This window comes from Strix aluco, chromosome 2 (assembly GCF_031877795.1).
Source record: "Strix aluco isolate bStrAlu1 chromosome 2, bStrAlu1.hap1, whole genome shotgun sequence".
Taxonomy (NCBI): domain Eukaryota; kingdom Metazoa; phylum Chordata; class Aves; order Strigiformes; family Strigidae; genus Strix; species Strix aluco.
In genome coordinates this window covers 70,157,839-70,172,078 of record NC_133932.1, presented here as the reverse complement: position 1 = coordinate 70,172,078, position 14,240 = coordinate 70,157,839, and the positions used below count along the sequence as shown (strand labels likewise).

The 14,240-nt window shown below is 36.9% G+C and overlaps 1 protein-coding gene across 5 annotated transcripts in view; it reads left to right on the top strand.

Annotated features, from left to right (window-relative positions):
- Positions 1–13,743, top strand: part of SEPTIN10 (septin 10) — a 30,921-nt gene extending 17,178 nt beyond the window's left edge. For all 5 annotated transcript variants that reach the window (XM_074815197.1, XM_074815198.1, XM_074815196.1 and 2 more), the window contains 5 exons: positions 447–543; positions 1,108–1,276; positions 8,695–8,827; positions 11,533–11,720; positions 12,886–13,743. In XM_074815197.1, coding sequence (XP_074671298.1) covers positions 447–543; positions 1,108–1,276; positions 8,695–8,827; positions 11,533–11,720; positions 12,886–12,895 — 597 coding nt within the window. In that variant the 3' untranslated portion in view covers positions 12,896–13,743. The remainder of the gene's footprint in view (positions 1–446; positions 544–1,107; positions 1,277–8,694; positions 8,828–11,532; positions 11,721–12,885) is intronic.
- Positions 13,744–14,240: the final 497 nt, after the last annotated feature.

Here is a 14,240-nt window from a genome sequence, read left to right as displayed (position 1 = left end):
TTTACCACTGGAGCAAACCTGCTGAATCAGGTCCAACCTGTTGTCCACCAGGGATCCCATGTCCTTTTCTGCAAGGTGCCTTTCCAGACAGTCAGCCCTCATCGTGTGCTGGAGCATGGGGTTATTCCTCCTGATGTGCAGGACTTGGCATTATTCTCATTTGAACTTCATGAAATTCCTGTTGGCCCATCTCTCCAGCCTGTCAAGGTTCCTCTGAGTTGGCAGCACACCCGTCTGGTCTATCAACCGCTCCTCCTGGTTCTGTTGCTGTAGGTTGACTTTTGTATCATTAGTTTGACTAGCTACAGAAACCAGTGGTTTTTTGTTTGAAACTGCTTGTTGGCTTTTCCTGAAATGGTGTTTTTTTCCCCTAACATATTTATGAAGTGTTTCCTTTTCAGTTCTGACATAAGACTGAGATAAGACTATTTGTGTGACTCTTACAGGGGCATTTGCCGTTTGCTGTAGTAGGTAGTATGGAAGAGGTGAAAATTGGAAACAAAATGGTGAGAGCTCGTCAGTACCCTTGGGGCATTGTACAAGGTAAATGAATTCTCAAAGGTATTTTTATGAGATTTTTTGTTTTGTTGTTGAAGTATAAAATTCACCAATACTAAAAGGGGCTGGTATTGTCCATTGATGCCATATTAATTGTATTTTGGATCAACAGTTTAAGGAGTTGAGCAATTAATACTTGAGGTGTGCACTAACTGGTAGTTTTATCAGCACTGATGCATCCCTGGAATCAAGCTATGAGATGGTGTATGTAATATTTGGGTAGGTTAGTATGGTGGCAGTGCCTCTAGCACTACAAGGTTTCAAAGTTTTATGATTACTGATTTTATTGTCAGTAAAGAAGAGTGAAAAAAGAGAGAAATTTATCATTGTTCAACTTGAACAGGAAATCAGGATGTGCTGGAGCATATTCACCAGTACTTACAGTTAGTGCTTCAATGTGTATATTAGAAATTATAAGAAAGTATAAGAGGTATAATAACAAGATATCTTTTCCTGGTAGTATAATTAGTAACCAAAATAAATGAATCTCAGTGCTGTTTGACAATTTTGCTATTTGTGCATAACAATCTTCCTCTTTCAACCGATTAGTGGAAAATGAGAACCACTGTGACTTTGTAAAGCTTCGCGAGATGCTTATTTGCACAAATATGGAAGACTTAAGAGAGCAGACTCATGCACGACATTATGAGTTGTACAGACGCTGCAGACTGGAAGAGATGGGCTTCAGAGACATTGGTCCTGAGAACAAACTAGTCAGGTAAAGGACTTCATGTGCAGCAATTGCTTTCAGCATCCGTTCACTTCACATTTGACCGTATCAACCCAATACAGAGCAGGGTTCATACACAGAATAGGTTTTCTAAGAGGAAAAGAATTGGGTTTTTTTTAATCAGAGTAATTATGTAGCTGTTCATTCAGTTATCTTCATGGAGAAGTATATGGGATTATGTGAGTATTGCTTTTAAAGGCATACAAGCTAGCTGTATTTCTGAAATCTTTCTATTTTAGAATAAATCTGGAGATAGTAATTTTTGTCATGGAGAATTTCAGTTTTCTTCAGGTGCATGCACTTTTATGCCTTTTAAATTATTTTCATTATATATTAGCATGCTGTTTTACTTTCTCTCTTAATAATGTCTGATTCTGAACAATGGTTTGGTTGGACTCAAAGTTCAGAAGGAACTGAAGCAAAAACATTTCCAAAATCATTGGTTACACTGTTGGCTTCCAACATTATCTGCCACAATAACAAATGTCTAGCCTTCTCAGATCAAGAAATCTCTTGCTAGATTGTAGGAAGTTAATAGAGGATTCCAAAGGAAAGTTAAGCAGAGGGTTAGACACACTTGGTTGTTTAATGTAGTAAAGCTGCTTCCTGCAGGAGGTATTTACAATTTCTATATCCAGTTTGTTTAGTATTTTATTTCTAATTCTGTCATCTCCCTCCCCCTCTTCCAACTTCCTTTAGTCATTTTATGCATGGGACTGTTTTTGTGAGTGGTTAGAATCCTGATGGGGAAGGAGTTGTTGAAGGGAAATACCAACTTAAACCAGAGCTTTTCTTCACAAACATAAAAGTTGTCTTTGCAAAACCACTAAACAGTTTGCATTTTACTAATGGTATAAAGTGGCAGGTTTATATCAGAATGTCATAGTATTTTATGATTCAGAAGTTGGTTTAGAAATGGATTGCTTCATGGAGATACGGAAAAGCTAAATTCCCTTTGGTGTGTAGTTTTTATGTATGGCCCACTAAATGTTGGTTTATTGAGAGCTTTGTGGTGAGACAATACACTTAATTAGTTTTGGTATATGTCATTGTTTTGAAAGGATGAGAAGAGGTATTCCATAAGAATCTAGAAAAATTAACTTTTTCCTAGATTTACTTCGTCAGGAAGAAAAAAGTGGGACTGGATCTAGGATGTGTGGTTGTCCCTCAGTTATGTGACATAGTGAATGACACTGATGTCTGAAAGAGAAGGCATTTGGTCTTTTGGGAGAGTTTATGATACTGTAAAAAGGGAAGAGAATTTAGAGGGTCTGTATGTAGTGTAATTAGCAGACTACTGTAGCCTTACCCATAAGGTGTTTTATGAAGCTACTGAGGAAATGATAAAAAGTGTCATCCTCAGCAATGTGATAGAAAACATCTCTTTCCATAGAGGAAGTTCAGTGCTTCCTGTTTTGCTGACTTGTAAATTTAAGTATCTTTCAGAATAGGGACTATCCCATTCTTCTAGGCAAAAATGTGTTCTTAAATTATCATCCTCTTTGTCCTTGAAGATTTTTACAATATATGCACATGGATTCTAAGAGCTATAGTTCTAAAGTATAGTTAATGTTGCACAGCAGTATATGACTAATGATTAAAATTTCATGCTACTTGTGTAAATAATGATCAAAATGCATGTTGAAAAGTCATGTTTTGTACCTGTGGTATAGCTGTCCAAATACTTAATTTGGTAATATGAATTGGGTTATTTTACGTAAATTTTGAAAATTTCTGCTAGACTTGAATAATTGGCTGATTTTACTGCACTGGGGTTTGTAGCATTTGAACATTGTGTTGTGGTTTGAGCCTGGAGGGCAACTGAGCACCATGCAGCTGCTCGCTTACTCCTTCCCATGGCATCTGCTCCACCGTGGACCTCCATGGGCGACAGTGGGGCGGCCCTGCCTCTCACCATGGGCTGCAGGGAGATCTCTGCTCCGGCTCACTTCCTCCCCCCTTTCCTCTTCTTCCTTTCTTCCACTGACCTTGGTGTTTGCAGAGGTGTCCTCCTTGCAACTCCTCCTCACAACTCCAACTCCTTCTCCCAGGTTCCCCTTCTTAAATATGTTATTACAGAGGCACGGCCACCATTGCTAATTGGCTTAGCCTTGGCCAGAGGCGGGTCCAACTTGGAGCCAGGGGAGCTGCAAGAAACTTCTCACAGGAGCCTCCACTGTAGCCCCTTCCCCTGTTACCAAAACCCTGGCACGCACACACAAACCCAACACACGTTGTGGGCTATTAATTCTCCTGCTTTCAGGACACTTGAGTAGCTAACATGCTGTGCCTTTTGGCATGTTGTGAAAAAGCTGCCTATGAAGTTCCTGTACCACTTTTTTGCATTTAAAAGTACAACGGTAGTTTATTCATCCAAAATTGTACGCCACTGCAAAGCAAAAGCAAATTATTGGGTTTTCAGCTACTTTGTGAGATAGGTTGTAGGCAGACATCTGTAAAGTCTTTCACTTTTACATGTGAAAAAACATGTCGGCAAGCTTTATTTTTTTTATGGGAGACATGGAAAGAGATGGGTTCAGCATACAACGGAGGAATATATTTGCATCTCTTTTACTAGGTGTGAGGAGGGAAAACAAATAGTAGTAGTCTGAAGTGACTGTCTTGTGTACATTTTTAAAAATACCTATTCCCTAATCCTATACTTCTTGTGAATTTGTGTCATAATAACTTTTTAATTTGTTTATTTGCAGTTGCATTCTAAGAATTAACTTTTTCATTAATGAGATTTCCACGGTAAATGAAGTTTACATGATCAGTCTGTTAGTCTCTCCCTAATAATTTATGAACCAACTCTTCATTTTCAAACTTCAGTAAAGGGTTGGATGCTTCCAGGGGATTACATGGTTAGTGTTCTCACTGCAGGAAGAGCAGAAGACCTCTGCTCCTACCAGTTGTTGGCCAGCCAATGTGCATTTGTTGTCAGTAAATCATTACCTCTGAATCAAGTGCTGTCTTTTGAAACTCTTGGAAGCTTGGCAGTACTGCAGTAGGATGAGAGGGTCATGGGTGATTTGGAAGTAGCTAAGGCTACTGCACATAAAAGGGCCACGCAAGTACTCACAATAAGTAAAGAATATTTAGGAAGTATGGAGGGACACTAATTGCATAGTTAAAAAGGTCTAAGGATGTAGGCAGGACTTTGAGTGTTACGATCATTTGAGAGAACAGAACATAAAATCATCCATAAGAATTTGGGCTATTAATTCTTCTGCTTTCAGGACACCTGGTTTATTATTAGCATTTTATCAAACCATTATTTATTTAAATTTGATAACAATAATTAACATAACATAAATTAATGGGTAATTGGGAACTTAATCTCATTCATTTACCTTGCAAATACAATATATAAAGCTTTCTTATGAAGAATTCAATCTTATAGTGGGGTATCATTCCAAAAGGTCATGAGAGTTACAGTTATGTATGTACCATATCAGATTAAAATATAAAGTGTGGTAAACCACTTTAAAAATGAAGAATCCACCATACGGTACTTCAGGGTTTGTTGAAAAAAGCCAAAGATTGATATTCAGGCTGTATGCTTGCATATTTTGGTTTCTGATGTTAATCATTCTCTTGTTTAGTTGTTTTTCTGTGCTCCAAATTACAATTTGTTCTTCATCATAATTGCAGTTAAACATAATTGTAACATAAACATCTCAGTTTGTCAATATGTGAGCATTCAAATATTCCATGCTTTATTCCTCCCTGAAACTAGGACATTCAGACCTTGCAGTTCTTGAACAAAAACATGTTTATTTTTCAGTCTATTTTGAGGATGATGACAGAAAACCAGGAAGGATTCAGTAATGTGCATAAGTTTACATGTAGAGGTATGTTGCTATGACTCTCACTATCTTTTCTAAGAAAGGAAGCCTAATATCTGAAGGGCTATTAGACCTCTTCCTTAAGAAGTCATTTGGGAATGGAGTTCAATCATAGAATGACAGAATATCAGGTTGGAAGGCACCTCACGGATCATCTGCTTCAACCTTTCTTAAAAGTGTCTAATGTTGAGTAATCCACCACTTCCCTGGGGAGATTATTCCAATGGCTGATTGTTCTCATTGTGAAAAATTTTCCTCTTGTGTCCAATTGGAATCTCCCCGGGAGTAACTTATACCCATTACTCCTTGTATTTCCATGTGACTCCTTGTAAAAAGGGAGTCTCTATCTTCTTTGTAGCCACTCTTTAAATACTGGAACATGGTGATACGGTTCTCTTCTCAAGGTTGAAAACTCCCAATTCTCCCAGCCTTTTCTCACGTGGCAGGCTTCCCAGTGCCTTGATCATCTTTGTGGCCCTTCTCTGGACCCTCTCCAGCCTGTCCATATCTTTTTTTGTATAGTGGGGACTAAAACTGAACACAGTGTTCCAGGTGTGGCCTGACAAGTGCTGAGTAGAGTTCATCTGACCAACTGCAGACCTTTGCATTTGAGCTAAATATTTTATCCTCCTTATGGTAAGACTGAACTGCATCCAAAATACCTGTTTTTCATGCCTCCACTGGGAAAATGGTAATTATTTAGATCTACCACATCCTTAGTATTGCTTAATATCAACTTAGGTAGCTCACTGAGTCAAGGGACCAGGCTAAAAATACCTGCCACTAGTTAACTTTTAAATTTTTTAGTTTTTCTGATATATCTTAATTGATAGTCGAAAGTTATGCAAAAAGCTACAAGTGTAGTTTTCAAATTTGAAAGCTTTTTTAAATTTAAATGAACAAACTGTAAAATACTGTGTCAATACCTGTGTTGTTCAAAGCGCACAAACATTGTGTTTCACTGAGGGCTGAATTCACTTCAATCAGTCTTTACTTATGAACATAACACATTTGATTTGGATCTTTATATTTAGGCTTCCATGTTCTAAGTCTTATGCAGATAGAAAAACTGTATGTCACAGCTATGCATCTGTAGAAAGGTAGGTGATAGCGCTGTTAAGAGTTATGTAATGGATTAGTAAGGTGTAGATTTTCTTCACAATCCCTTCCCTTCCTCCAAAACCTCAATAGGTATACATGATTTAAATAATTATCTTTAGCATCTTAATTTTGCAAGTGGTTTTGCACAGAGTATAGAGGTTCAGCTCAGAAGAATGAGAGAACCTGTGACTTCGATTTTCATAATGTGCTATATGAGCAGCAGTGAAACTGGTCTTCAGGTAAACTGAAAAGTGTTTTACTGTGAGCAATGGATGCAGTAATGTTGGAAGGGATCAGGTGACCTATTTTCCCCTCCTCCCCAAACCTCCTAAAACCAAAGGCAGTTTGGATCACTTTGTTGCTGATATGCCAAACACAGAAGAGGAAAGTTTGTTTTAATTTTGTCTTCATGATTTCCAGAACAATTCAGTCCAGGGGGAGGGGGGATTTAAAAATACACTTTTATTTCTCCTCGTTCTTATACATATAATTTGATTACCTAGTAAATCCAGTGTCTTCAAAGTTAATCTTTTACTAATTTGAAGACAAAATTGCTTTTACCTGATTAAACTAGTTTAGGCTGAGTCTAAAGATGTCCACACAGTGAAATGAAGGTGTGATTGCAGCATGTTAGCTTAGTCTAGCACTTGCTCTAGCAGCTTTATTGCGCCCAAAGGCAGCATGTCAGCTAGCAGAACTGACACAGGGCCTAAAAGTGTGTACAGTGAGATTGCTAGCACTTGAAAAACCTGTGCTGTAGCTTTATTATTACATATGCTGTCTAAACATAAAGATAGTGTGAATGAATATACCTGTGTGAAAACTATGCCCTTGTTTCACGTGTTTGATCCAATTTGAGGATGACCTAAGTTACTTCACAGCTGATTAAAAAAAAATCCCACCAAACCCCAAAAGGTTGTTAATTCTGAATTTATTTTGTTGCAATGTATTGCTCAAATAAGACAGAATAGGAAAAGTGCTCTGACCTTGAGATTTTACAAACATTAAGTCTGCATGTATAACTTCAAGACCATTCTTCTCTCTCTTTAGATTATATTTTGAATACAGATAAGAAACTTTATGATTGGGAAACTGCCCAGTCATCATAAATTTAAGTATAGAAAAGAGTTGTTTAAGCTTACTGTTGGTCTAAATAATTAAGTTTTTAGATGCCCTTTTTTGTAAGTCTTTCCATTTATAAACTGTTTTAATAGAAACAGTAAAAGATGAGTCTTAAACTGGTACAAAAGTGTGTATATGTATTAAAAATTTAAAACAAATTTAAATATTTGGTATATATTTATTTTAAATCAGAGTGGAAGGCAGGAGATATCTGGCAAAGCACAGTAACTCAGGATAGCTGAGAACAACTGACTAGTCAGCAGTCAGGAAGTGTTAGAAGAGATGAATGGTGTAAGAACTTTCCCTGCCAGCACTGGGGTGGTAGCAGTGGTAGTATAGACCCTGAAAATGTCAAACCTCTACTAGTATATGAATAATTTACCAGCATCTTTTAATTTGCTGTGATATGCTTTGATATGAAAGAAGTTTCTCAATTTCAAGTACCTGTTGTTTAGAGGAAAAAATTTGTCTTGTGTACTGAAATGTCTAGTAGGTAACTTTTCTTAAAAAAAAAAAGGGGGGGGGGAAGGGAGGCATGGATTTAAAAGTAAAAAAATGTAATTGCTTGCTGTTTTGTTCTGTTGCCAGATATTTGCTCAATGATCTGAACTAGTTTCCACTTCCTATATAATTTAAAATATACGTGTGGTATGTATGCAGTATATTAGCTTCTGTGAGAGAGGATTCAGGAAAAAACAAGCAGTCTTGAGATTTTGGCTGATGCATGTTGGAAAGTAACCCTATCTTTTGGATGTTGAAATACTTTGGAAGTTGTATTTATTCTATATTAGTGTATCTGCCATATTTAAATTTTGACATTACATAAAGAGAATGCTATATATTTTGAACATCCTGTTATTTTTCCTTTTTATATATTCGTTTTGTTAGTTGTGTTAATGCTCCAGATGCATTAGTTTTGTAATGTCCTATTTTAAGACTGAGGTTTCACAATATGGAAATTTTGGGAGGCTTTTCTGGTAATTTTGGGGTCTCATTAGTAAGTAACTTTAAAGAAAAATGTTATGCATGTTGGAGGCAGAAAGTTACAACTCAGGTCTTCTAGAACATGAGATTCCTAAAGTGCTGTATTTACTTTGAAATGTAAATTATCCAGGAGCTGTTAGAATAAATAATTTTACTCAGGGTTGTTTAATAAAAATTTAGAAAGGTAAGATACTTGCTTCTGTTCAGGTTTGTTTATGAATTTTTGTGTGGGGAGCTGTAGAAATTAATATTTCAGATGAATATTAATTGTTTAAAAATGTTCCAGATTGTTGGTTTTCCACATTGAACAAAGCGGTGTGCTGGAGACTTGCTTACCTTTTTGGACTTCAGTCTACAGGAAGCCTATGAGGCAAAGAGGCATGAGTTCTACCTTGAAATGCGAAGAAAAGAGGATGAGATGAGACAACGGTTTGTGCAGAGAGTGAAGGAGAAAGAAGCAATATTGAAAGAAGCAGAGCAACAGGTAAGATGCCTGTCCGTCCATCTTGAGTTTGTTTGCTGAGATTTGGAACAGCTAAGTTCTTAGCAAAATCACAACTAGTTGATGTTTATAATTTATTAATATTTTGAGGGCAGCAGTGCTTAAAAGCACATTGATTACACAGATTGATTGGATTAGCAGGTTGATTAGACAAGCAAACAAGAGAAGGAGTGTTAGGAGGAGCAGCTGAAGGAACTGGGGTGGATTAGCCTGGAGAAAAGGATGCTGATGGGAGACCTTATTACTCTGTACAACTACCTGAAAGGAGGTTGTAGCAAGGTGGATGGCAATCTCTTCTCCCAAGTAGCAGGTGATAGAATGAGAGGAAATGTCGTCAAGTTGCACCAAGGGAGCTTTAGATTGGATATTAGGAAAAATTTCTTCATGGAGAGGGTTGTCAGGCATTGGAACAGGCTTCCCAGGGAAGTGGTTGAGTCACCATCTCTGGAGGTGTTTAAAAGACGTGTAGGTATGGTGCTTAGGGACATGGTTTAGTGGTGGACTTGGTAATGTTAGGTTAATGGTGGGACTTGATGATCTTAAGGGTCTTTTCCAATCTGAATGATTCTATGATTCTATAAATGGCAGCCTTTTTTTAAAAGGAGGGAGCTTATGGTCTAAAGGCTTTGGTGGGTGGCTGGGACAAGTCAATAGAGTAGGAAGTGATATGGTGAAGTAAGAGAGTGATGAATATAATGATTACATATTTCTTCATCTTCTCTAGCAGTATGCTGAGAAACATCTGTATGCCGTAGCAGCACAGTAGGTGCTTTTCATGCCTAGATTGCTCTGTAAAACACAAGATTTCAGGAAAAAAACCCCATGGGTTGTTTTTCAGGCCAAGAGAGTGGGGCATGTATGTTTGTGTGACCTCCAGGTTCAGTTATTAAATATAAGCTCAACCCTCAGAGAAGTTTGAAAGCGTGGGGGGTTGTTTTTGTTGGTTTGGTTTTGGTTTGATTTTAAAAATCTCATCTTTTCTCAGCTGCCTTAAGAATATTTGGAGGTGTGGAATGTTTCTTCTATATGTTGTTGAAGATTTAGTCTTGTCAAGCTGAACTGGCAAAACTGGATCTTCTCACCTACTTTCTGCCAGACTCTATTATGGTCACGTGTATTTGTATTCAAACACTGGTTTAATTGAAATTGGAAACCTGTCTGTATTTAATGTTCTTTTCTGTACCTCAGTCTCCCAGCAGTGATAGAGCAGTTTTTTGTGGGGTGTTCAGATGCATGTTTTAAATAAAAAGAAGGATTAATACTTTTTTTTTCTAAATCTATGAAGTCCCCCATGCTACTTGTGGAGGAAAAAAAATCATGTTCAGTCTTTCTTAGTTGAGGCTATCCAATTGGGAGAATGCTTGGCCATGTTTAGAGTAGGTCCAGCTAGGTCTTACACAGTATCTGTGTAAGATTTCTGATGTTTTCTTTCTATGACTTATACCAGGCAGTTTGTGAGCTCTGCATATTGCAGTTGAGTTATGGCTATTTAGTTTTCCCTGTTCCTGATGTAGGAGAGTGATCCTAAAGAACATTAGTCGTATACTCTTGCTGCTTGTTCTCTGAGAAGTGTGTAAGTGTATCTGGAAATGAAGGAAAAACAGGAATTTCTGTTGTACTTAAGATTGCTTTCACATCCTTCATTTAGAGGAAACTTGTAGCTGCAATGTGCAGCATTACTACTCTGGAGACGTTGCTTAGGACCTTACTGTTTCTACCCTGAATATTTTTACTGGTATGCCTGGTTTTGCAATACATCTGGTTAACTGTTGCAATGAAATAAATTAACAGTATACATACATACACACACACATTTATTAAACCTGACAGCTCTGCTGTGTAAAACAGGCATACTGTACGTTTATAATCTTAGTTATTTCTTAGTTCCTTCTTTGCAAAAGATGGAAATAAATCTCTCTGATTTCTATACCAGTATACCTGCACTCAGACTGAGTTACACCAACACAGATGGATACAGAAGCAGGATTCTAGGACAGTTTGTGTGTGGGGAGGTGGAAGGTGAGGAGGGGTGAAGTACCCTTTGGTTATCATGCACAACTTCACAGTAGATTTAAACTGGTCAAAATGCATCTGGAGAGTAAAATCCATTGATATGTCAAAAGAAAAATCAATAACAGTTACTGCAGAAAAGCAGTTAACTTCTTGGAGCCCACGAGTAACTCCCCCAGCCAGACTTACTGTATGTGTACATATTAATGTGTAAATGTAATTAATATACATATCAATATATATGAAAATCCATACCTTTGTAACTAAAGTGTGTATGATTCCTTGCCCACTTGGTTTTAGGGAAGTAGATTCTACTTGACAGATCCTGATTCAATCCTTCTGTTGGTAATTGTTTCCCCTCTAAAGGCCTCCTTATTTTTGATATAATAAAGATATAGTCAAATCTAGTAGGAAATCTAATATTCACTTGGTGTCTTCCATGGTTTCCACCCGTACTTTGTGTGTAGTAGCCTGGCTTCTATAAGAACAATCTGATAGGAATTTTTAGTCTTTAGCTGTTTTTTAGTCTTACCAGTTTTGGGAAAGGACTGCAATTTCTTATGGTTTGTAACCCAAGTTGAGGTAGGTTTTACTGTTTGATTGCAGAGGAGTTTTGTATTGTGATACCACCACCTTGTGTTACTAGTTGGAAATGTTTTTGTGCTTTCTTTAAACAGATACAGAATAAATTTGAACATCGTATGCTAATGCATCAAGGAGAGAAACTGAAAATAGAGAAAAAGAAAAAAGTTCTAGAAGATGAAATAGCTATGTTTATTGAGAAGAAAGCTAATGCTGACTTACTCCAATCACAAGCGTCTGTCTCTACCCCTGTTAGTTTGAAGAGAGACAAGGACCGCAAAAAGTAAGTGCTGATGCTAGTCATTAGAGGCAGCAATAAAAAAATTCTTCACATATTACTTTTATAATGCAAATTTCAGTAATCTTTTAGAAAAGATACAAACATGCTCCTATTCTGTTATGTGATAAGAAGACAGAAGTGTGTAAAATACCCTCATGATTGGATTTACTTTTAGAGTAATTGCTGCATGTTCTGTGAGCATTCTTTCTTTTTTTTTTTCTTTTTCCATGAAGGAACAAAGGTTTTCAAGTTGAACTCCTGTGCTTTGATGTCAGAGATGAAGAAATTGTGAATGTTCACAAACAGAGCAAGCGGGAGAGGGAGAAGTTAGAGAGGGAGAAAAATTCACCCAGGGAATTCCTGAAGTAGTATTTGATTGCAGCACTCAGGTTTTGAATATAGGATATGTTAGTTTGATGAAGCAGTCTGACTGCTGCTGTCCCATAATGTGTCTTCCTAGAATAGATTTTTGAGATGAGAGATAGGTAAAATTGGCTGTAAAATTACACCGAGTGCAGAATATAACCTGATGAACATTTCACTTTCTTCCCTCCCACCCACTTTCTCCACTCCCAAAAGAAAAGCTCGAATAAATTGTGACATTTCAGAACTGTATTCAAAAGTAATCTCCAGAACAACGTGCCCAACTTCTTCATTTATAAGCATTGAATTAAATGTCCATATATAAACATTAAATTAAATTGAATTATTTTTTTCTCCTCCAAAACCAGAAGTTGATTAACTTATTAATTTCCTTTCCTTTCCTTACAACTTTACTGCAAATAACATTAATATCTTACTACAACTGAAAGCAGATTTTTTTGATAATAACTGCTAGATTATGAAAAACTTTGGAAGCTAGATGGGTGCACATATTGCCGCAGATATCTTCAAGACAGCTTTGACATTTTTGGGGTGTATACTAGCAGCCTGCTTGTGTTGTTGCCAAAATTTATTGAATTTCAAGTAATGTTACTGAGTTCCTTTTCCTAGACTGCTTTTTCTGGATTTATATGTGGAAGTGGCATTCTTGGTAACAAAAGTCATTATCTGCACTATTATGAGTAACTCTTAACTTCAGAAAATTTTTATATTTGTTTTCTCTGTTTTCTTTATTTCTTCAGAGTATGTTACAGTTTATATGCTTGCTTTTGTTTTTCTCTTCCAGCTTTACATAATACTGATGCTAGAAGAAACAATATTGATAATTTGTCTTGAGGAGGCAATGATTCACAACGTGCTTTCGGGGGTATAGGAGTTGCAGTTTCTTACTAAAAGATTTGGAAAATATCTCTTGTAGCTGCATGCTGCAAAAGAAGAATTTTGAAGTATGATCCGTACACATACGGTGTGGCGATTACTGTCATTGCCATCATGGACTTTCTGTTATGAGTCTGCCTTGATACACACTTGCCTTACATACATGTGGCTAACTTGTTTTCATTTTAAGTACATTATACCAAAGAAAATGTCCTTGCCGTAAACAGTACCATTCATAGTATAAATGCTGTAGTACAAAAGTATTCAGTGAATAGATCCACTATAACCTTTCTAAAGAGTTATTTTCATATGGTATGGTATATTAGTCTACTAAATATTATTTAATACAACTGTTGACATAATTCAACCACTTACTGCTTTTGCTGACATATTTTGTTTATAGGCTTTTATGTACAAGCACTGTCCTAAACTTCAGATATGATCTTCCTAATCAAAATTTATTGAAATACTTTGCAGTGCTGTACTGTTGCGTGATGGTTTATCTGACATTACTAACTTAATATGGAAAGTACCTATAACTTTTTGATGCTTGTGACTGTGGTGTTCAGTTACAGCAGAGGCTGAACTTTACAAAAACTATTAACTACAAGAGCTTCAGGTTAATATAAGTTGTGTTTTATATTTTCAGTAGCCGTGATAACTAATGGGAAACTATAAGAGGTGCAGTTCTCTGAAGTTGTTTTGTGCAGCTCTTTAAAAATGAAACACTAACTTGATAGAAATAAAATACATTGGTTTTGCTTAAGTGTTTCGGTTGTTCTGCTTCTTCTCCCTCCCATGTTACTAAAAACAAGGAGTAATATTTCACATTAATCTGAAAACTATAGTTTTGCATCTGTTTTAAATGTCATTACTGATTGGAAAAAAAGGCGATTTGTGTGTGCTGTGCCAGCCAGAAAGGCAATATGACTTGTGATATACTTGTCACATACCACTGCACTTATCACAGAATTACAGAATATCCTAAGTTGGAAGGGACTGTTATGTCCTGCTCAGATGAGGGAGACAAGTGACTCAGATTTGCAAATCCCCAATGGAGTGGACAAGTCTCCAAGTCCAAACACTTATTAACTACCCACAGTGTACTAATTGAAAACACGATAATTGGCTAAGTATATTGCAAGTTGTGGCAAACAATACAATATGTCTTGCATTTCTTAAGGGGAAAGGGAAAAGAGGGAGATAGAGGGAATGGGGAAATACAGATCACCGGTCTGGGTTTCTGCGCTGATCGTGCCAGCA